This window comes from Callospermophilus lateralis, chromosome 9 (genome assembly GCF_048772815.1).
Source record: "Callospermophilus lateralis isolate mCalLat2 chromosome 9, mCalLat2.hap1, whole genome shotgun sequence".
In the NCBI taxonomy this organism is placed as follows: Eukaryota; Metazoa; Chordata; class Mammalia; order Rodentia; family Sciuridae; genus Callospermophilus; species Callospermophilus lateralis.
The window spans coordinates 27,438,962-27,455,261 of NC_135313.1; the positions used below are offsets into that span (position 1 = coordinate 27,438,962).

At 36.3% G+C, this 16,300-nt stretch overlaps 1 protein-coding gene across 6 annotated transcripts in view; it reads right to left on the reverse strand.

Moving 5' to 3' along the window:
- Positions 1 to 12,529, reverse strand: part of Pikfyve (phosphoinositide kinase, FYVE-type zinc finger containing) — a 78,100-nt gene extending 65,571 nt beyond the window's left edge. For 4 of the 6 annotated variants that reach the window (XM_076865882.2, XM_076865881.2, XM_076865878.2 and 1 more), the window contains exons 1-6: positions 12,484 to 12,529; positions 9,014 to 9,194; positions 7,511 to 7,660; positions 7,221 to 7,256; positions 2,984 to 3,102; positions 1,879 to 2,050 (exon numbers count right to left, since the gene is read on the reverse strand). In XM_076865882.2, coding sequence (XP_076721997.2) covers positions 1,879 to 2,050; positions 2,984 to 3,102; positions 7,221 to 7,256; positions 7,511 to 7,660; positions 9,014 to 9,185 — 649 coding nt within the window. In that variant the 5' untranslated portion in view covers positions 9,186 to 9,194; positions 12,484 to 12,529. Of the gene's footprint in view, positions 1 to 1,878; positions 2,051 to 2,983; positions 3,103 to 7,220; positions 7,257 to 7,510; positions 7,661 to 9,013; positions 9,195 to 12,331; positions 12,412 to 12,483 lie in introns of those variants that run through there. The other 2 variants (XM_076865879.2, XM_076865880.2) reach the window with 2 other exon arrangements.
- Positions 12,530 to 16,300: the final 3,771 nt, after the last annotated feature.

The following is a 16,300-nucleotide window of genomic DNA, read 5'->3' on the forward strand; positions in this document are numbered from 1 at the left end:
AATCTGGATGTGGACACAACCACTGGGACCTAGTTATGATTTGATTATTTATAAAGTAATGCTAATTGTGCTAACACTTGGAAAGCATAAAAAAATCTAGTTGTGATAGTAGTGTTTGATTTGACAGAAAACTAAAGTAAACTTTTAATAATAGTCTCTCTTTACATATGACTTAAGGAATTTATCTATGGATATTAGTAACCTTTTTCTATGATTTGTCCATAAAAAATCATACTTGGTCACACACATAAAATAGAATGGATTTGCCATATAAGACCTGCTCCCTTATCCCTGAAAGATATACCTTTCAGCACAACCATGAAACATAAATTTGTGAGGGGAGACTCAGAATCCCTGAAGAGCTCTGGCTGCTATTGCTTTTCTTTTTAGATAAGAAATTACTGCTACCACTGAACCAGGAAAACCAAATGCAATTGGGATAACTGGATCCTCAGGTATCAGGGGCCAAAGGGATTTATGGCCTTTGAATACTGTGACTATACAATTAAAGCAAGGAAACAGTCAACTTTTTCAGGGATTACCAGCACTAACTCTAAACTAAAACTAATTCCAAGGACTCAAACATCACTGTTGTTCACCAGTCACAGCAGAGGCTTAGGGAGGCATGGCAACTGATGGGAGTTTTAGCTCAGGTACATCTGACAGTGAGTTTAGTGGGTCCCCAAAGCCCATTCTGTGGTTATTTCATCAGTTCTAGAATATATAATTGATATAGACATATTCAGCAACTGGTAAAATCCATACATTGATTCCTTAACCTCTATTATTGTGCTTCTGGCCTCCAGAACTGTAAGACAATAAATTTCTATTGTTCTAAGCCACTCAGCCTGTACTTTGTTATGGTAGTCCTAAGAGACTAAAATGCCTGCCAGGCATGGAACACACACCTAAAATCCCAGTGACACAGGAGGCTGAGGCAGGATGATCACGAGTTCAAGGCCAGCCTCAGCAATTCAGCAAGTCCCTCTTTCAAAATTAAAAAAAAAAAAAAGACCAGCGATCCAGCTCAGTGGTTAAGTGCCTCAATAAAAAGGAAAGAAATCAATCCTAACCGTATAAGACAGATTTTATCCTAAAGGTAATGGTAGCTCTGAAAAGGTATTTATCCTAAGAGTACTAAGCAGGGAAATAACCTGACATGATCAATTGGCATTCTATAAATACTGACTTGAATATGAAAAATGAATTCAAGATAGGGAAAAACTAGGGGTAAGAAAATCTCTTAAAAGCTCTAGTCAATCTGGATGAAAGATAATGAACTCTGTAGCAATTTTAGTTTCTTTTTTTTTTCCAAGTGAATGAAAGCAAAAGGAAAATCTATACGATAACAAAAATAACATGAGAGAAGTCAAGAGCATTTTCTTGAGTAATTTCAGTCCACCTTCCACTCCAAATCACTGCGCAAATCCACACACCATTGTCAGCTTTCTTCTGTTTCAACAAATAACTTGAATTTTCAGTATTGCTAAAATTTGACTATGTTATTTATGGAAGAATAAGAGTAAGATACAATTTGCCAAAACATAGTGTCATATAAGTCAAGAAAAAACTTTAAAAATAAGAACTCTCTTAATAATATAAATTAGAAATCTACTCTAACGATCTTGTCTGATAACTTTTAACATCCCTAGAGCTTTCTGCTAGTATCTATGATACACTGTCTTTTATTCTAGTTATTTTTTAACTTTCCATCTACTTTATCACTTGACTGTGAAGCGCTGTCGCCCTCACTATTGCATCCCCACGCCTTACACACAAGGCCCAAAATAAAAATTGGCTTATTGTTGGTCCTGTATTATAATTATTTTATACTTATGACCTTTAAAAATTGTAGTACTGTCAATAAAATGCATTTACCTGTATAGCCCATAAATTTTCCAGGGATTTCTTGATTACAGCAACGACTGCAGAAAATCTGCCCACATAGTCGGCAATGGTGTCTGCGCCTAAAGGTTGTGAATTTTTCACTACAGTCATAGCACTCTTTACATTGGCTATCTGGCATCCAGTATTGCTTCAGGTCACTATCCTATAACAATAAAAATGGGTGAAGACTTCTTGAAAATACTGATTTTTATATTGTAATGGCAAATAAAATCCTTGAAGATTTTTTTTTTACAGAAATGAGAAGTTAATTTTAAAATTCATAAGAAATGCAAAAGACCAAAATGACCAAGAACAATCCTGAAGAATAAAATAGGATTTACATTACCATCCATCAAGACTTATTCAAAAGCTATATAATTTTAAGTAGTACTGGTGCAAGGACAAAAAAAATGGAGATATGGAACAGAAAAAAGTAGCTTAGCATACACTAATGTATACATGATTTTTGTGATAAGATTTACAGCACAATCAATGACAGATGGTCTTTCAAAAACTATGGTGCTATCCTCATGTCCATTATATCCAAATAGACATGAAAATAAAAGGAAACTTGACCCTATTTATTCACACAAATAATAAAGCTTCTTAAAAAGAATCATAGGGTATATCTACAGATCCTGGCCTGAAACTAAAACAGAACTATTTAAAAAACACTAGCCTTAAAAGGAGAAAAAAATATACTGATACAATAAACCACATTAAAGTTAAGAACTTAGGTTAAAAAAATTGTGGTTTTCACAACTGAAATAAGTAATAAATATACTATCGTTTTATTCTTTATTTTTGGTACCATGGATTGAACCCAGGGGCACTCAACCTCTGAACCATATCCCCAGCCCTTTCTTATATTTCATTTAGAGATAGAGTCTCACTAAGTTGCTGAGGCTGGCTTTGAACTCAAGATTCTCCTGCCTCAGCCTCCCAAGCCTCTGATATTACAGGTCTGCACCACCACACCCAGCTTAACAAATACATTTTCTTTCAAGTCATATTATGTCATTTTTTCAGTGGGAATGGTATGATCCCAAAAAAGTATGTAAGAAGAAATCTTCTTTCCAAAGCATCTAAATATTACCTGGCTTTTTCCCTCCATGATTTCTTTGAGACGTTTTAATACTGTGCTGAGGCTTCGAAGCTGAACAGCTGTACGAGGATCATGACCTCCAAAGGTAGGTTCTGCTTTCCTTCTTGTATCTGAGTCATATTAAAAAAGAGAGAGAGAAGAACAAAGGCAATCTTGTTAACGGTTCCTTGTGTCTATATAAAACACTACATCTATGTGATGTGAAGTGCTTTTATTACTTGTATTCTCCCAACCAGTGAAATAGGTTGAGAGTTAAGGGTGATCTTTATAAGGGTAACAGACTGTTGAAAGTATTTCTTATTGCCATGTAAAATACTATTTCACAAGCAAGTAAGAGCTATCTAAGACAAGAACTATCTGAGCTGATGGTTTGGAGGCCTAAAACAGCAGCATCATCTACATGGTCAGAATTCAATAATGATTTCTTTTGCTCTTTGGTCCCAACCTATAATAAATACCTGCTGGACATTTAACAGAAGAAAAAGCAACTCCAGAGGGTTAAACACTAGCCATAAAAGGAGCAAAAAAAAAACTGATAAAATAAACCACATTAAAGTTAAGAATTTAGGTTAAAAAAATGTGGTTAGTTTAGCTTAGTCTCTATAGTCAAATAGGTAAGCAATAGGATCAAATGGTTCACTTCTGGGGCTAATCATCAGAAAGAAATAATTCACCCCTAAAGATTCTGATAGAGGGCTGAGGTTGTGGCTCAGCGGTACAGCACTCGCCTAGCATGTGCGAGGCTCTGGGTTTGATCCTCAGCACCACATAAAAATAAATAAAATAAAGGTATTGCATCCAGCTACAACTAAAAAATAAATATATTTAAAAAAAAAAAAGATTCTGATAGAATTCAAAACATCCAGGAGGGTAGATCTGACCATGATAAAACCTGACAAATGTCCAAGCATATTATAACTGCCAGAGAATTACTAAAACTCTAGTCCTATCTTTCTCTATTGCACCCAACCCAACCCAACCCTGTAGTTCCAAACTGAAAGGTCAGGTATTTTGGTCATAGTGACAAAAAGTTAAGACACTCCAGCTGTTTCACTGAAATGGCAACACTAAACACAAATCTATCCATAATAAAACAAGCCCAGATTCTAGCTTTGTAAACAGAATGGTAGATGCCCACCAAAAGTGCCACCAGTAGGTAACTGTACTTTTCTTGTGGACCAAAACTACTGCAGTTTCTATTCCTGGCTCAGTATTATGGTTTTGATATGAGGTGTTCCTGAAAAACTCACATTAGTTAATGCACAAATATTCAGAGATGAAATGTTTAGGCTATGAACACTATAATCTTATCAGTGAATCAATTCATTTAATGGATTAATAATCTTAATGGATTACTGAGTGGTACTTATAGGCAGCTGGGGCATGACTGGAAGAAGTAGGCCAGTAGGGGTATATCCTTAGGGCTTATATTTTGTTCCTGGCTACTCACTCTCTCTACTTCCTAACTGCCAAGAGCTGAGCAGCTTTCCTCTACCATGTCCTTCTATTCTAACATTATGCCTTGCCTCAGGCCCAGTGTAACGGAGTTGGCTGACTATGGAGTGAAACCTCTGAAACCATGAACCCAAAATAAACTTTTCTTAAAAGTTGTTCCTATCAGGTATTTTGGTCATAGTGACAAAAAGTTAAGACACTCCAGCTGTTTCAAAATCTAAGGGTGAATAGGAGGTAATTTGACAAAAAAGATGAACATCCAATTAGCTTAAACACTCTAGTCTAATAACCCATGGAGCTCCCACTAACCTAAACAGATTGCAGTTACTTTCCAAGGTTTCAAGTACCTACAGGCAACTGCAGTCTAAAAATTTTAACATTTGTCTTCAATCTTTCAAGAGAAAGAGACAACAATCACATAATTTTTAATATATTTATTGTCATAGTTATTTTTGTTACTCTCTTTCTATGCCTAATTTACAAGTTAAACTTTACCACAGATGTGTACATATGGGGATAAAAAACATAGGGTCTGGTACTATCTGTGGTTTCAAGCCTCTACTGGTACAGAAAAGAAGAGAGGTTTAGAGTATATCCCTGCAGATAATGGGAACTACTATAAAATGGAAAATCTGGGGCTGGGGTTGTAGCTCAGTGGTAAAGCACTTGCCTAGCATGCATGAGGCACTGAGCTCGATTCTGAGCACCACAAACAGATAAATAAAATAAAGGTCCATCAAAAACAACAACAACAACAAAATAATAATAATTTAAAAAATAAAATAAAATAAAATGGAAAATCTGCCTCAAACTCATTATTTGCCAGATTTATATTAGGTGTGCATTGTTTTAGTTGGGTGGGAAATAAAAGATTACAAAGAAATGAGAGGTTGATATCTAAATCCAAATTTACAAAGAATTACCTAAAACAATTTAATGAAATAATCACTGTATCTAAACTGTACTTATTTTTAAACACTTTGAAAACTTTTTATCTTAATTTTAGCATTAGTAATACCTCAGAGCTGGTACTAAAATGTAAGTATTAGAATGACCAAATTGTTCTTGAGTCTCAAAATATAAAGCAACTATCCATGAATTATAAGTTGAAAAAGGAAACAAAGCTGTGAGAATTACAATGGCAATGCTCCGCACACCGGCAATAACAAACTGTGAAGCCCCTTACAGTTAGCTATTTAGAAATACAAGATAGTATTAATAACATCATCCACTGGAAAAGGATGAGTGAGGCTCTTCCTGGAACCATGAGCACTAGTGCCCTTGAATTCAGATGAACAGACACTGAGAAAATCTGGTCTAGCTCTTTGCTCTTAGGCAAATAATCTTAGCTGCTTCTTATAAAACAGATACCAGAAAATTAAATTACTTTCCTAAGGTCAGAAAGTCAGTACATAATTACAGTCCTTTAGTGAAGAAAGGAACTTATTTGGCCAAACAGTCCCAGGCTTTTGAAGTTCAAATGCGTCTAAGGTAGAATCCAAGAATAAAGACAATAAGAAAAGGTAGAGGGGCTGGGGTTGTAGTCAGTGGTAGAGTGCTTGCCTGGCACATGTGGGACACTGGGTTCAATCTTTAGCACCACATAAAAAAACTAAATTAGTAAAATAAAGATATTTTAAAATTTTTTTAAAATATAGAAACTGCAACAAATGAGACATTAGAAGCTCCATCTAAAAGTATTTAAATTCAATTGTATCATAACACCACAGGCAAAGTTAGGCAGTCTGTCACTACTAAAAGATGAGTTTCTACTCCAACTCCTGAACTAAACAAGTGAGGAAACCCTCTGCTTAAAATGGAGACTGCTGCTCTCCTTGGTCTCCTTTTCTTCTTTCTGTAGCTAAGGAAAGCGTGGTATTTTGCAAAACTAAGACTCAATAATTCTGCAGAGAAAAGGTGGTAGCTGAAATTTTCAGACAACAATGTCTTCATTCAATATTATTTAGTCAGAAGGGCTCCCTCAACAAAAACAGGCTGTTGGCCATGGGCCAGGTATAAGAGCTAAGGAGAACTTATTGAGGTTAAAGGTTAAAGTGGAGATGTTTTAAAATAAAAGGAGAGCTCCTTTCTTTCCCTTCCCTTGCCTACCTTCCAATTCTTAACCAGGGGTTAAAGCTCACTGCCTTAGAAGTCCTGTAAAGATGATATAGCCAGCTCTGGTCCAGTTCTTCAGCAGTACTTCTTCTGACTTGATTTCTCTTGCCTCTTCCACTAAACCAAATCTCAACTAGCAATAAAATATCCTTCTGACAAACACCATTGCTTTCACCTATTTTTCATTCTCATGGGGAAGACTGGCCAGGGCCGACAGGATCTGGTATTCAGGGACACTTGATTTCTCAATGCTGTATCCCTTTGCCTCTATTACACCACTTCCCACTGCCTTCTTCTATCACCTTGATAGATGGTTGGACAAACCATTCTACTGAGTTTAGCAACCTAACAGAAATAAAGCATAAAATATTTTCTCTCTCTAGTTTCTTCACTTCACTGATCCCTAGCACGAATTCATTAGAAGAGCATGAAAATGAAGGAGATGACTGTGTAATAAACCAGGATGGAGAATAAACAGGCAAGAAGAGCTCAGCTTATACAGCCACACTGACAGTTTGCACCCCACAAAGGACACAGGCCAAGAGCAAGTGGCAGCCCAGCAATGGAGTTGAAGAATTCTGCAGCCAGAGGCATGCACATCACATTTCACTAGCACCCAAATACAGACGCAGAATTCATTCACAAGACTGAAACTAACCTGTGTTCTCCTGGGGATGCTGCAAATTGTTCTCTGCTGAAACTCAAGCAAGTAATTAATCAAAAAGCAGCCAAGAGGTCTGTTGTTTGCCTAAATCAAAGTTTAATGACATGTTTAAGAGCTTTTATTCAGATATCAACAAATTCTTTCACTAACTAAGTAATAGTTTTATTTATTCTGGAGAGTACCTGACTATTCCAAACAATAAGAAATTTAAGTCAATAAATAACTTGGGAAACACAATGACCATGGAAAAATCTTAGAAGAATGAAATAAGAACACTGTTTTACCTAACACTGAAGAGCGTCGCTGAAGTTCCTCATTAAGCTGTTTTTTATAAGGAACAGGTGACCTCACTGATTGTGTCCTTGAAGGGAGCTGAGGGCTGGACCAACTTCCACTGGGAGAAGGGTGCTCTCCTTGGCTCCCTTCTCCTCTCTCTGTAGAGCAAAAGAAAGGTTGACATTATTTGAAAAATTGAGACACAAGAATTCAGTAAAGACAAAACATGAAATTTTCCAGACAACTATATATTTATATTATATATATATATATATATACACACACACACACATACATATATATATTTATATATATGTATGTATGTATTACATGCATAATTTAAAATTAGGCTTTTGGATTTTTTTAAAAGAAAGAAATCCAAAGACTAGAGCAAAATTATAAACCAATAATCACACCCTTGGTATATGTGATTTTCTGTTTTACTTTTCATATGAAATTTGAGGAAACAGAATGCAAGCTTTTTACACAAAGGCCCAGAATTTTTGCTGTGTTTATGGAAGAGATTCCTTGTTCTATTGAAATAGCACCCAATATAGTAGCTGCTCAATAAACGTTTGCTAAATAAATAACAGTATTATCTTATAGAGTCTACATAATATAATATCTTAGATGGAATCTTATAACATTAAAAGGACATTATGTAAAAATTTTAAAACTCTGAATAAAATACATATAGCAGTTAGTGAAAATTGTAAAATCTTTACATTAGTGCAGTAATACTCATAGTATAGTAATACTAACCTAAGATGTTAATACTAGCAGAAACTGAATGTAGGGGTAAACATAAGTGCTCTGCATTATCTTTCCAATTTTTCTATAAATCTAATAAAACTGTTTTAAAAATTAAAGCTTCTTTTTTTTAAATTATCATCTTAAAAATGTACCAAGTTTTTACAGTACTTTAAACCTAACCATAATAAACTTAATTAGAACTATCAAAATTTCTACTGAGGGGCTGGGGTAGTGGCTCAGTGATAAAGTGTTTGCCTCGCACGTGTGAGTCACTGGGTTCAATCCTCAGCACCACATAAAAACAAGTTAAACAAAATAAAGGTGTTGCATCCACCTACAACTGAAAACAATATTAAAAAAAAAAAAATTCTACCTAGGCTGGGCTCAATGGCACACATTTTTAATCCCAGAAGCTCAGGAGGCTGACACAGGAAGATCACAAGTTCAAAGCCAGCCTCAGGAAATTAGTGACGCTGTAAGCAACTCAGCAAGACAAGCTCTTGCCCTGTCTTTAAATAAAATATAAAAAAGGGTTGGGGACGTGTTCAGTGGTTAAGCACCCCTGGGTTCAACAGTACCCAAAAAAAAAAAAAAAAAAAAATCTAGCTTTTTCTTCTTAAGCAGAAAAATCTGGTGATATATGAATAAAGCACCTTGTTAATATTTCACTTTCTCACAAAGATACAACATGAAAGTTGAATAGGGAACTATAAAGAATCAAAACTGTAAGTTTTCTGATGCTTAAGAGTAAGTCTTACCTTTGTTAAATCGAAAAAGATTTACAAAAGAACTATATGCTGATTTAAAAGAAGGTTCATCCTGGTCAGGAGTCAAAGGTTTAAAGTGTGTAAGATGAGAAGGACTGGTAGGAGGTCGAGGCAAATCATTAGCAGAGTCCAGTGTTGGGGAAGTCTTATCATCTGTGGCCATTTCATGAGTCTGCAAAAGAAAAAAAAAAATATTACTGTTTCAGAAGCCAAAAGTTAATTTCAAACAATATGCATATACCTGGAAGATCCTATTCTGTGAGAGTTTTTACCTATGAAAACCAAAGAGTCAGTGAATTTAGTTTAGCATACTCAAGTGAAGGTTTAAAAACACTGCTGTCTAAATCAAATCTCAACATCTAAAACTGACGGTCAACCTAATTTCAAACATTACTATTAAAATCATTTTAAAATTTTTAAATTAAAAAATTTGCAGGTAAGGCATAAATGTGAGCAGGCAAAGAAGAAAAATATTTTCATATCTGTAAAAATTTTGGAAAAAAAAAAGTACTTAATAGTTTTTTAAAGTTATAGGGGGAAACTGGTTTTATGCCAACATATAAATTCCTCCATCTTACTTATTTCAGCTTTTCCCTCTAAAAATATAACAAAAAATTATCTACATAAAGAAAGGAAATAAAATAGTCATCCTTTAATGACATTTCTATAAACTCAATAATTAGCTCAAGTTACACCTTATTTGAATATTGACAATTATTCAAATCAACAAGCTATGCTCCATCATGTTTCCTTCCAGGAACATGAACTTGCTATTTTCCCCTTTAACCCTATAAAAATATTAAGATAAATATATTAATATTAATATTAGTAAATACTAATTTAACTCTATATAAATATTAAGATAAAGATATTCCTAAAGGGCTTTTCCCCCTAAATTACCAAAAATCATAATTCAGCCAAAGCAGTAAATCTAACCACATCAGAGTTTACCAAAAAAGCACCGATTTATATTTTGCTATTCGGAGTTATATTTCAACCAGAAGAACCATGCATACCTCTAGTTAGTAATTAAAATGCCTTAGTTTCTAATATAATTTACACTTTTAAAAAGAGAACATTACACTCTTGTAAATGCTTTGCTTCTATGAAATCATATGCACCATCTCATTTTATTTTTACAATCCTGGAAGGTACATAAAGCAGTCCTCATTACATTTTTATCTTCAAGGCAACCAAGGTACTCTGAACCTAAAATAACTTTCCTTGGGGGGAGGTCACAAAGACAGTTTAGGAACCTGTATCTAATCTCACCACAAAATTCTTTAGATTGAAATTATTTTTGTAGCTTTTCACAGACCTCCAAGTCTAGCCTATAAGCTATTTTGTAGCTACTCAAGACTACTCAAGACCTTGCTTTATTAAAAATTTAATTGACTTTTAATTAAAGCACAAATGAAACCACTAACTTAAACAGAATTTTGGCAATAAATATTTATTAGAAGCTGGGGCAGGGAGGAAAAGAAAAAGAGTAAGGGGGAAAAGTGAGAGAAGAGGAGGAGGAAGGAAAAAGGGAAGAGTCTTTAATATCATCTTCTATTGGGGAAAGTAGTTAATAATCCTTCCAAAATATCATGACACTCCATATTCCAGATTCAAGACTTAGAAAATAAGATGGTGACTGATTAAGTACAAACTCAAATTTTTGTTCTGTATTTTTTAAAAGAGTACTAGAGATGAAGGACATGATGACAATAGCAACCTCAGGCCTCAGAAAACAACCTATATTCTACTTTCACAAAAGTAATATCAGAAGCAGAGTTAAAAACCTGCATAAAGAGCCTTAGAATTATCTTGAATTACTTCTAAAGATCAACTAAACATGAAACTTTTATTAGGTTTTGGAGATATAAAGATAAAAAATTACAATATTAACATATAGCAAGTATTGTCTCTACAACATAAATGCAATCACATGGAGTTATCAATAATAATTACATGATATTGGGATCCTGAAAAAACTACATTACAACTCTAATTTTTTGACAACTCAATAACTGCTTATTATAAAAACTAGGACTCCTTCCTGACAGGTAATTAGAAGTATTTACTTACTCAAAGACCTCTGATGTATCACCAGCACTCCACCTCTTTCCATTTCAAGGTTAGTGTAGTATATGCATATTACCTTGTTAGTAAAGCTAATCAGTAGGCTATGGGGTATTAAACGTAGGAAATAAGTTGCTCTATCAGCCAATATCAAAATTTTAGTTAGAATATCCAAGTATCAGCCTAGTCATCTCTAAGTAGTTTTTTTTTAAAAAAAAATACTCAAATTTTATCTAATAATGCAGGACAGTTTAATACTAGTAGTGTTGGCTTCCACCAACAAAGAGTTTTGTTGTTGTTGTTATTGTTCAATTTTTGCCAACAAAAATACTAAAGGAATACCAAAACTGATCCATATTACTCTTTCCAGAAAGAAAGAGGCAGTTCCCAGGAAATTAGTCTTGCCTCTCAGAGGAGTCAACCTGCCCAAACTCAACAAAAAGAAACTAAGAATATTTTTTGTAAGAATAATGACAGAGTAGGACTTTTGGAGAGGCAGAAAACGAGATTCAAATAAATCCGAAATAAAATACTGCAAGTATGCCAAAATACTATCTGTATTGTCATTGTACTAATTTTTACTAAATGAATGCACGGAATTAACATCTTAATAATTTAACGTAATATACACATCAGATACACAGAAATAACCAATTCTGCTTGATACAGAATTTTAGCATTTTTCATATTTCTTGAATGTCTTAATAACAACAAACTCTAAACTAGGCAGAAGACCCCATATTCCTAAAAATATCCACCCACTTCATTCTCATCCTTTTGTTGAGAACATTCTTTAAGAAAGGGAAGTACTAATTTGGAAACCAAGTCTCCCCAAAACACTTTGAGTTGAAATAAAATCGTCTTTAATGGCAGAAACAAGCTTTTAAGGAGATATACGCATATTTGAAAGCCCAAGGTTGTTACCAGTTCTGTAGCTTATGAACTTTCTTTTCCAGCCTAATGATGTACCTCTGACACATGGACCAGAGATCGTCCACTCAAAGGGAAGAGGAGTGGGCATTCCTCCTCCTAAATAAGTTCGGGCATGAGGGTTAAAAGAGGTGCAAGGGAACTTCAATGTTTCAAGGAACCCTCTTCAAGAAGTGCCCTACGCGGCTCCCGTTCCACTCGCCAGACACAGGGCAGCTGGAATTAGGAAGACCAGCTAATGCTTGGGACAGGTTCTTGGCCTTTCCTTGCCCGGCCGCAGCCCAGCGAAGGAGCCCCATCTCTCGCCCTCACCTCAGCTTTCCCCCACCGCTCTGGCCCGCACAGCACCCAAGCCGGCCTTCTTCCCGCTATCAGCTCCAGCTGGCCACACCCCAGGCCTCTCCTTTATCTGGGCCTCCCGCCCCGGCCCCGCCGGCCTCCCTCTACCCCAACCCCAGCTTCACCCCGCTCAGGTGCAGGGAGCCCGCCCCGGAGCGCAGCGAAGGGTTACTCCAGTCGCCGGCTGTTGCGGCAGGAAGCGAAGATGCTTACACGGTAGATGCGGCGTCTCCCTTCCCCCCAAGGCTCCGCCCCCCGTTCCTCCTCCCCACCAATCCGCAATCTTTCCTGGGGGCCGACTCCGCCCCCTCCTCCCCGCCCGCACGACGTTCGGATCAGACGCTCAGGCAGAAAGAGTCCAGCCCAGAGAGTGTCGTCTTGGACCACTTGGCCAAAGCTAGGGTGCCTCCGCCTTTTTTGAGGAAGCCAGGATCACAGCGCGCGTGAGCGTCACGCGTGTGGGTCACCGGATGCGTGCTTGGTGTCCTGGGCACCGGACGGGTGCTGGCTGGGCCGCGGTTACCGTATGTGTTCGACACCGTGAGCATTCTTAATGGGTTACAGTGCTCGGCGTTCTTGTGATCCGGACTTTGACTTATGTAGCGCCCATCAGTGGGTGAGAGCGAAGACGCCGGTATGAGACTTGCAGGACTCCGACCCATAGCTAGGCGTATTCTCATATTCCCGTAGAATAAATTGCTAACTTCTTCAGGCGTCAGACCTCTGGTGTGTAAAATCGAGTTAATAATAGCAGTACCCACTTCACATACTTTTTTTTAAGATTACGTAAAACAGTTCATGAAAAGCGGTTGGCAGAGTGCCTGACCCAGAGTTAGTGATGTTGGCTCTAAGCTTTTCATTCAGGTTTTGAGTTGCAGATGCTAAGGCTAGCTGGATCGTCACTTTGGTTCGGTAGAAAACATACCAAAACCTGCTGACTGAAATTGTGGGGCTTGGCAGAGGAGCACAGAAAGGAAAGAAATATAAAGGGAGGTTCTATTTTAATTCAATTCTGGGGATTCTTTTCCTCAAAGAGTTTTGGCAAATCCTCATTCAAGCTTTCTTTGAGATGATCTTTTCAGCGGCTAGAGAGTAACACAGAAATCTGTACTAGTACAAATCCTGGTCATTACCCTCAACTGGGCCCTTCAGCAATCATTCTAGAGAGTATATTCAGCTTCCCCTTCTCATTCTTCATTACTGCGGTGACACACACACACACACACACACACACACACACACATTACCTTGACTAGCATTCTCTAGAGAATCTTATCTAACCAAGTGAAAAAGCAAAGGTTACTTTGGGTGCAATCCTTAACAGCTTTTTCCTGCATCCACATATCCACTTCTACCCTGGCCTACCTGGATCCCTCCTCTCTGGTAGAGAGAGGTCTGCTCTTTCCCAGTTCAATCCTCCTGGCACCCAATCTACTCTCCTGTTCCTGGTATCTTGCACTGTATCTTGAATCAGTCTTTTCCCAGTGACTCTTTGTTCTCAGCCTATGAACTTGCTCAAGTCTCTGCCTTCTAGGAAGAAAAACAAAAAACCCTTTCTTAAATCAGTCCACCAGATATTAATATTTCATAAACCTAAAATAAAGTACAAAATAGACCCACAGAGCAAATGAACAAAGTAGTCATTCTAGACAAGAAGACCTTAATGTATATAGAAACTCCATGTATGATTAAAAAAAAATAATAAAATATCTATTCAACAAATTATTTTTCCCCAGCATAGGGGTGCTTTACCGCTGAGCTACATCCCCAGTCTTTTAAAGTTTTTTTTTTTTAATTCTGAGATAGGAGCTCACTAAGTTGCCCAGGCTGGACTCATTTTCCATCCTTCTACCTCAGCCTCCCAAATACCTAGAATTCTAGGCATGTGCCTCCAGACCCTGTAACAAACATTTTTGAGTCACCAACAATGTGTGTTAAGTAGGCACTATGCTAGGGATCAAACTATGAACATGATTATAGTCCATGTCCTCAATAAGTTTTGCAGTCCAATATCTGTATTCACTTACAGTTTAATCTGTGGGGAAAAAAAGATGAAAAACTGGTTACCATTTGGTGGTGGGGAGAGAAATCAGTTTAGATTCTGACCTCATACTAAACATCCAAAGTCATTCCAGATGAATTTTATCTGTAGAGAGATGATTTGTGTAAATATCCTCCCAGAAAACTCATCTGAGCCTCCATTTATAATTCTTGCTAAATTGATTATTGTTACAGTACTATATTTATATTTCTCCCCATATATTAGTTGCATTTTGCTGAAAATAGCTTTTTCTTTATGTTGATTACTATCAATATGGAAGCTAATCAATTTTCTGTGCCTGACTCATTCCACTTAATGTCCTCCAGGTTCATCTTTATTATCACAAAGTTTGTTTTTAAGACTCACTGATATTCCATTATGCATATATACCACATTTTTTCTTTATCCATCCCTCCCTGATGAACACTGGGATTGATTTCAATTTGGGTCATTGTAAATCATGCTACAGTTAACATAGGAGTGCAGATATATCTTTGATATATTGGTTTCATATACCCAAAAGTGGGGTTGCTGAATCATATGGTAGTTCTATGTTAAATTTTTTGAGGTACTTCCATACTGTTTTCCATAATGAGTGTAGTAATTTACATTCACATTAGTAATATGCAAGCTTCCCTTTCTTACTCATACTCTGCAATGCTTCTTATCTTTTGATAATAGTCATTCTAACAGGTGTGAGGTGGTATCTCTCACTGTGGTTATAATTTGTATTTTTTATGATAGCTAGTTATATTGAGCATTTTTTAAAAGATATTTTATTAGTTGTTGATGGCCCTTTATTTATTTTTATGTGGTGCTGAGAATCGAACCTAGTGCCTCATACATGCTAGGCAAGTGCTCTACCACTGAGCCACATCCCCAGCTCCGATATTGAGCATTTTTCATATCTATGGGCCATTTGTATGTTATCTTAGGAAAATTCTATTCACATCCACTCCCCATTTTATAATTGTGTTTTTCATTTTTTTATTATTAAGTTGTTTAGCACCTTATCGGATGCAAGATTGCAAATATCCTCTCATTCCATAACTTGTCTTTTTGTTCTGTTGATTGTTTGCCTAGCTTTGCAGAAGCATTTTGGTTTAATATGTTGCTCATTTGTCTATGTTGCTTTTGTTGCCTAAACTTTGGGGTCATAACCAAAAAAATTATTCCCCAGGCCAATGACATGGACCTTTTCCCATACATTTACTGCTAGTAGTTGTACATTTTCAGATCTTATATTTGGATATTTAATCCACTTGGCCTACTTTCACTCTTGTGCATATGGACCTCCAGTTTTCCCAATACCATTTATTGGAGACACTGCCCTTTTCCCGTAGTGTGTTCTTGGCAACTTTCTGAATAACCCATTTACCATAAATAATTCTAAACATCCAAAGTCATATATTTCTGGTCTACCTATTCTGTTCCATTGGTCTTGTGTCTGCTCCTTTGCCAGTATTATGCTGTTTTGTTACTGCAACTCTGTAGTGTATTTTGAAGTCAGGTCGTGTGAAGCTTCCAGTTTTGTTCTTTTTGCTCAAGATGACTGGCTATTCAGAGCCTTTATGGTTCCATGTTCCATACAAATTTTAGGATTGCTTTGTTTTTCTATTTTTGTTTTTTTAAAAAAAGTTATCAAAATTTTGACTGATATAGATTGACTCTATAGATCACTTTGAGTAAATATGCACATTTTAACAATATTAAAATCTTTCAATCCATGAACATGGAATGTCTTTCCATTTATTTGTGTCTTCTTTAATTTCTTTCATCAGTGTTTTGTAGTTTTCAGTGTGCAGGTCCTTGATCTTTTTAAGTAAATTCATTCCTAAGTATTTAATTTTTTGTAGCTGTCATAAATGAGACTATTTAAATTTTCTTTTCAGGAGGGTTTG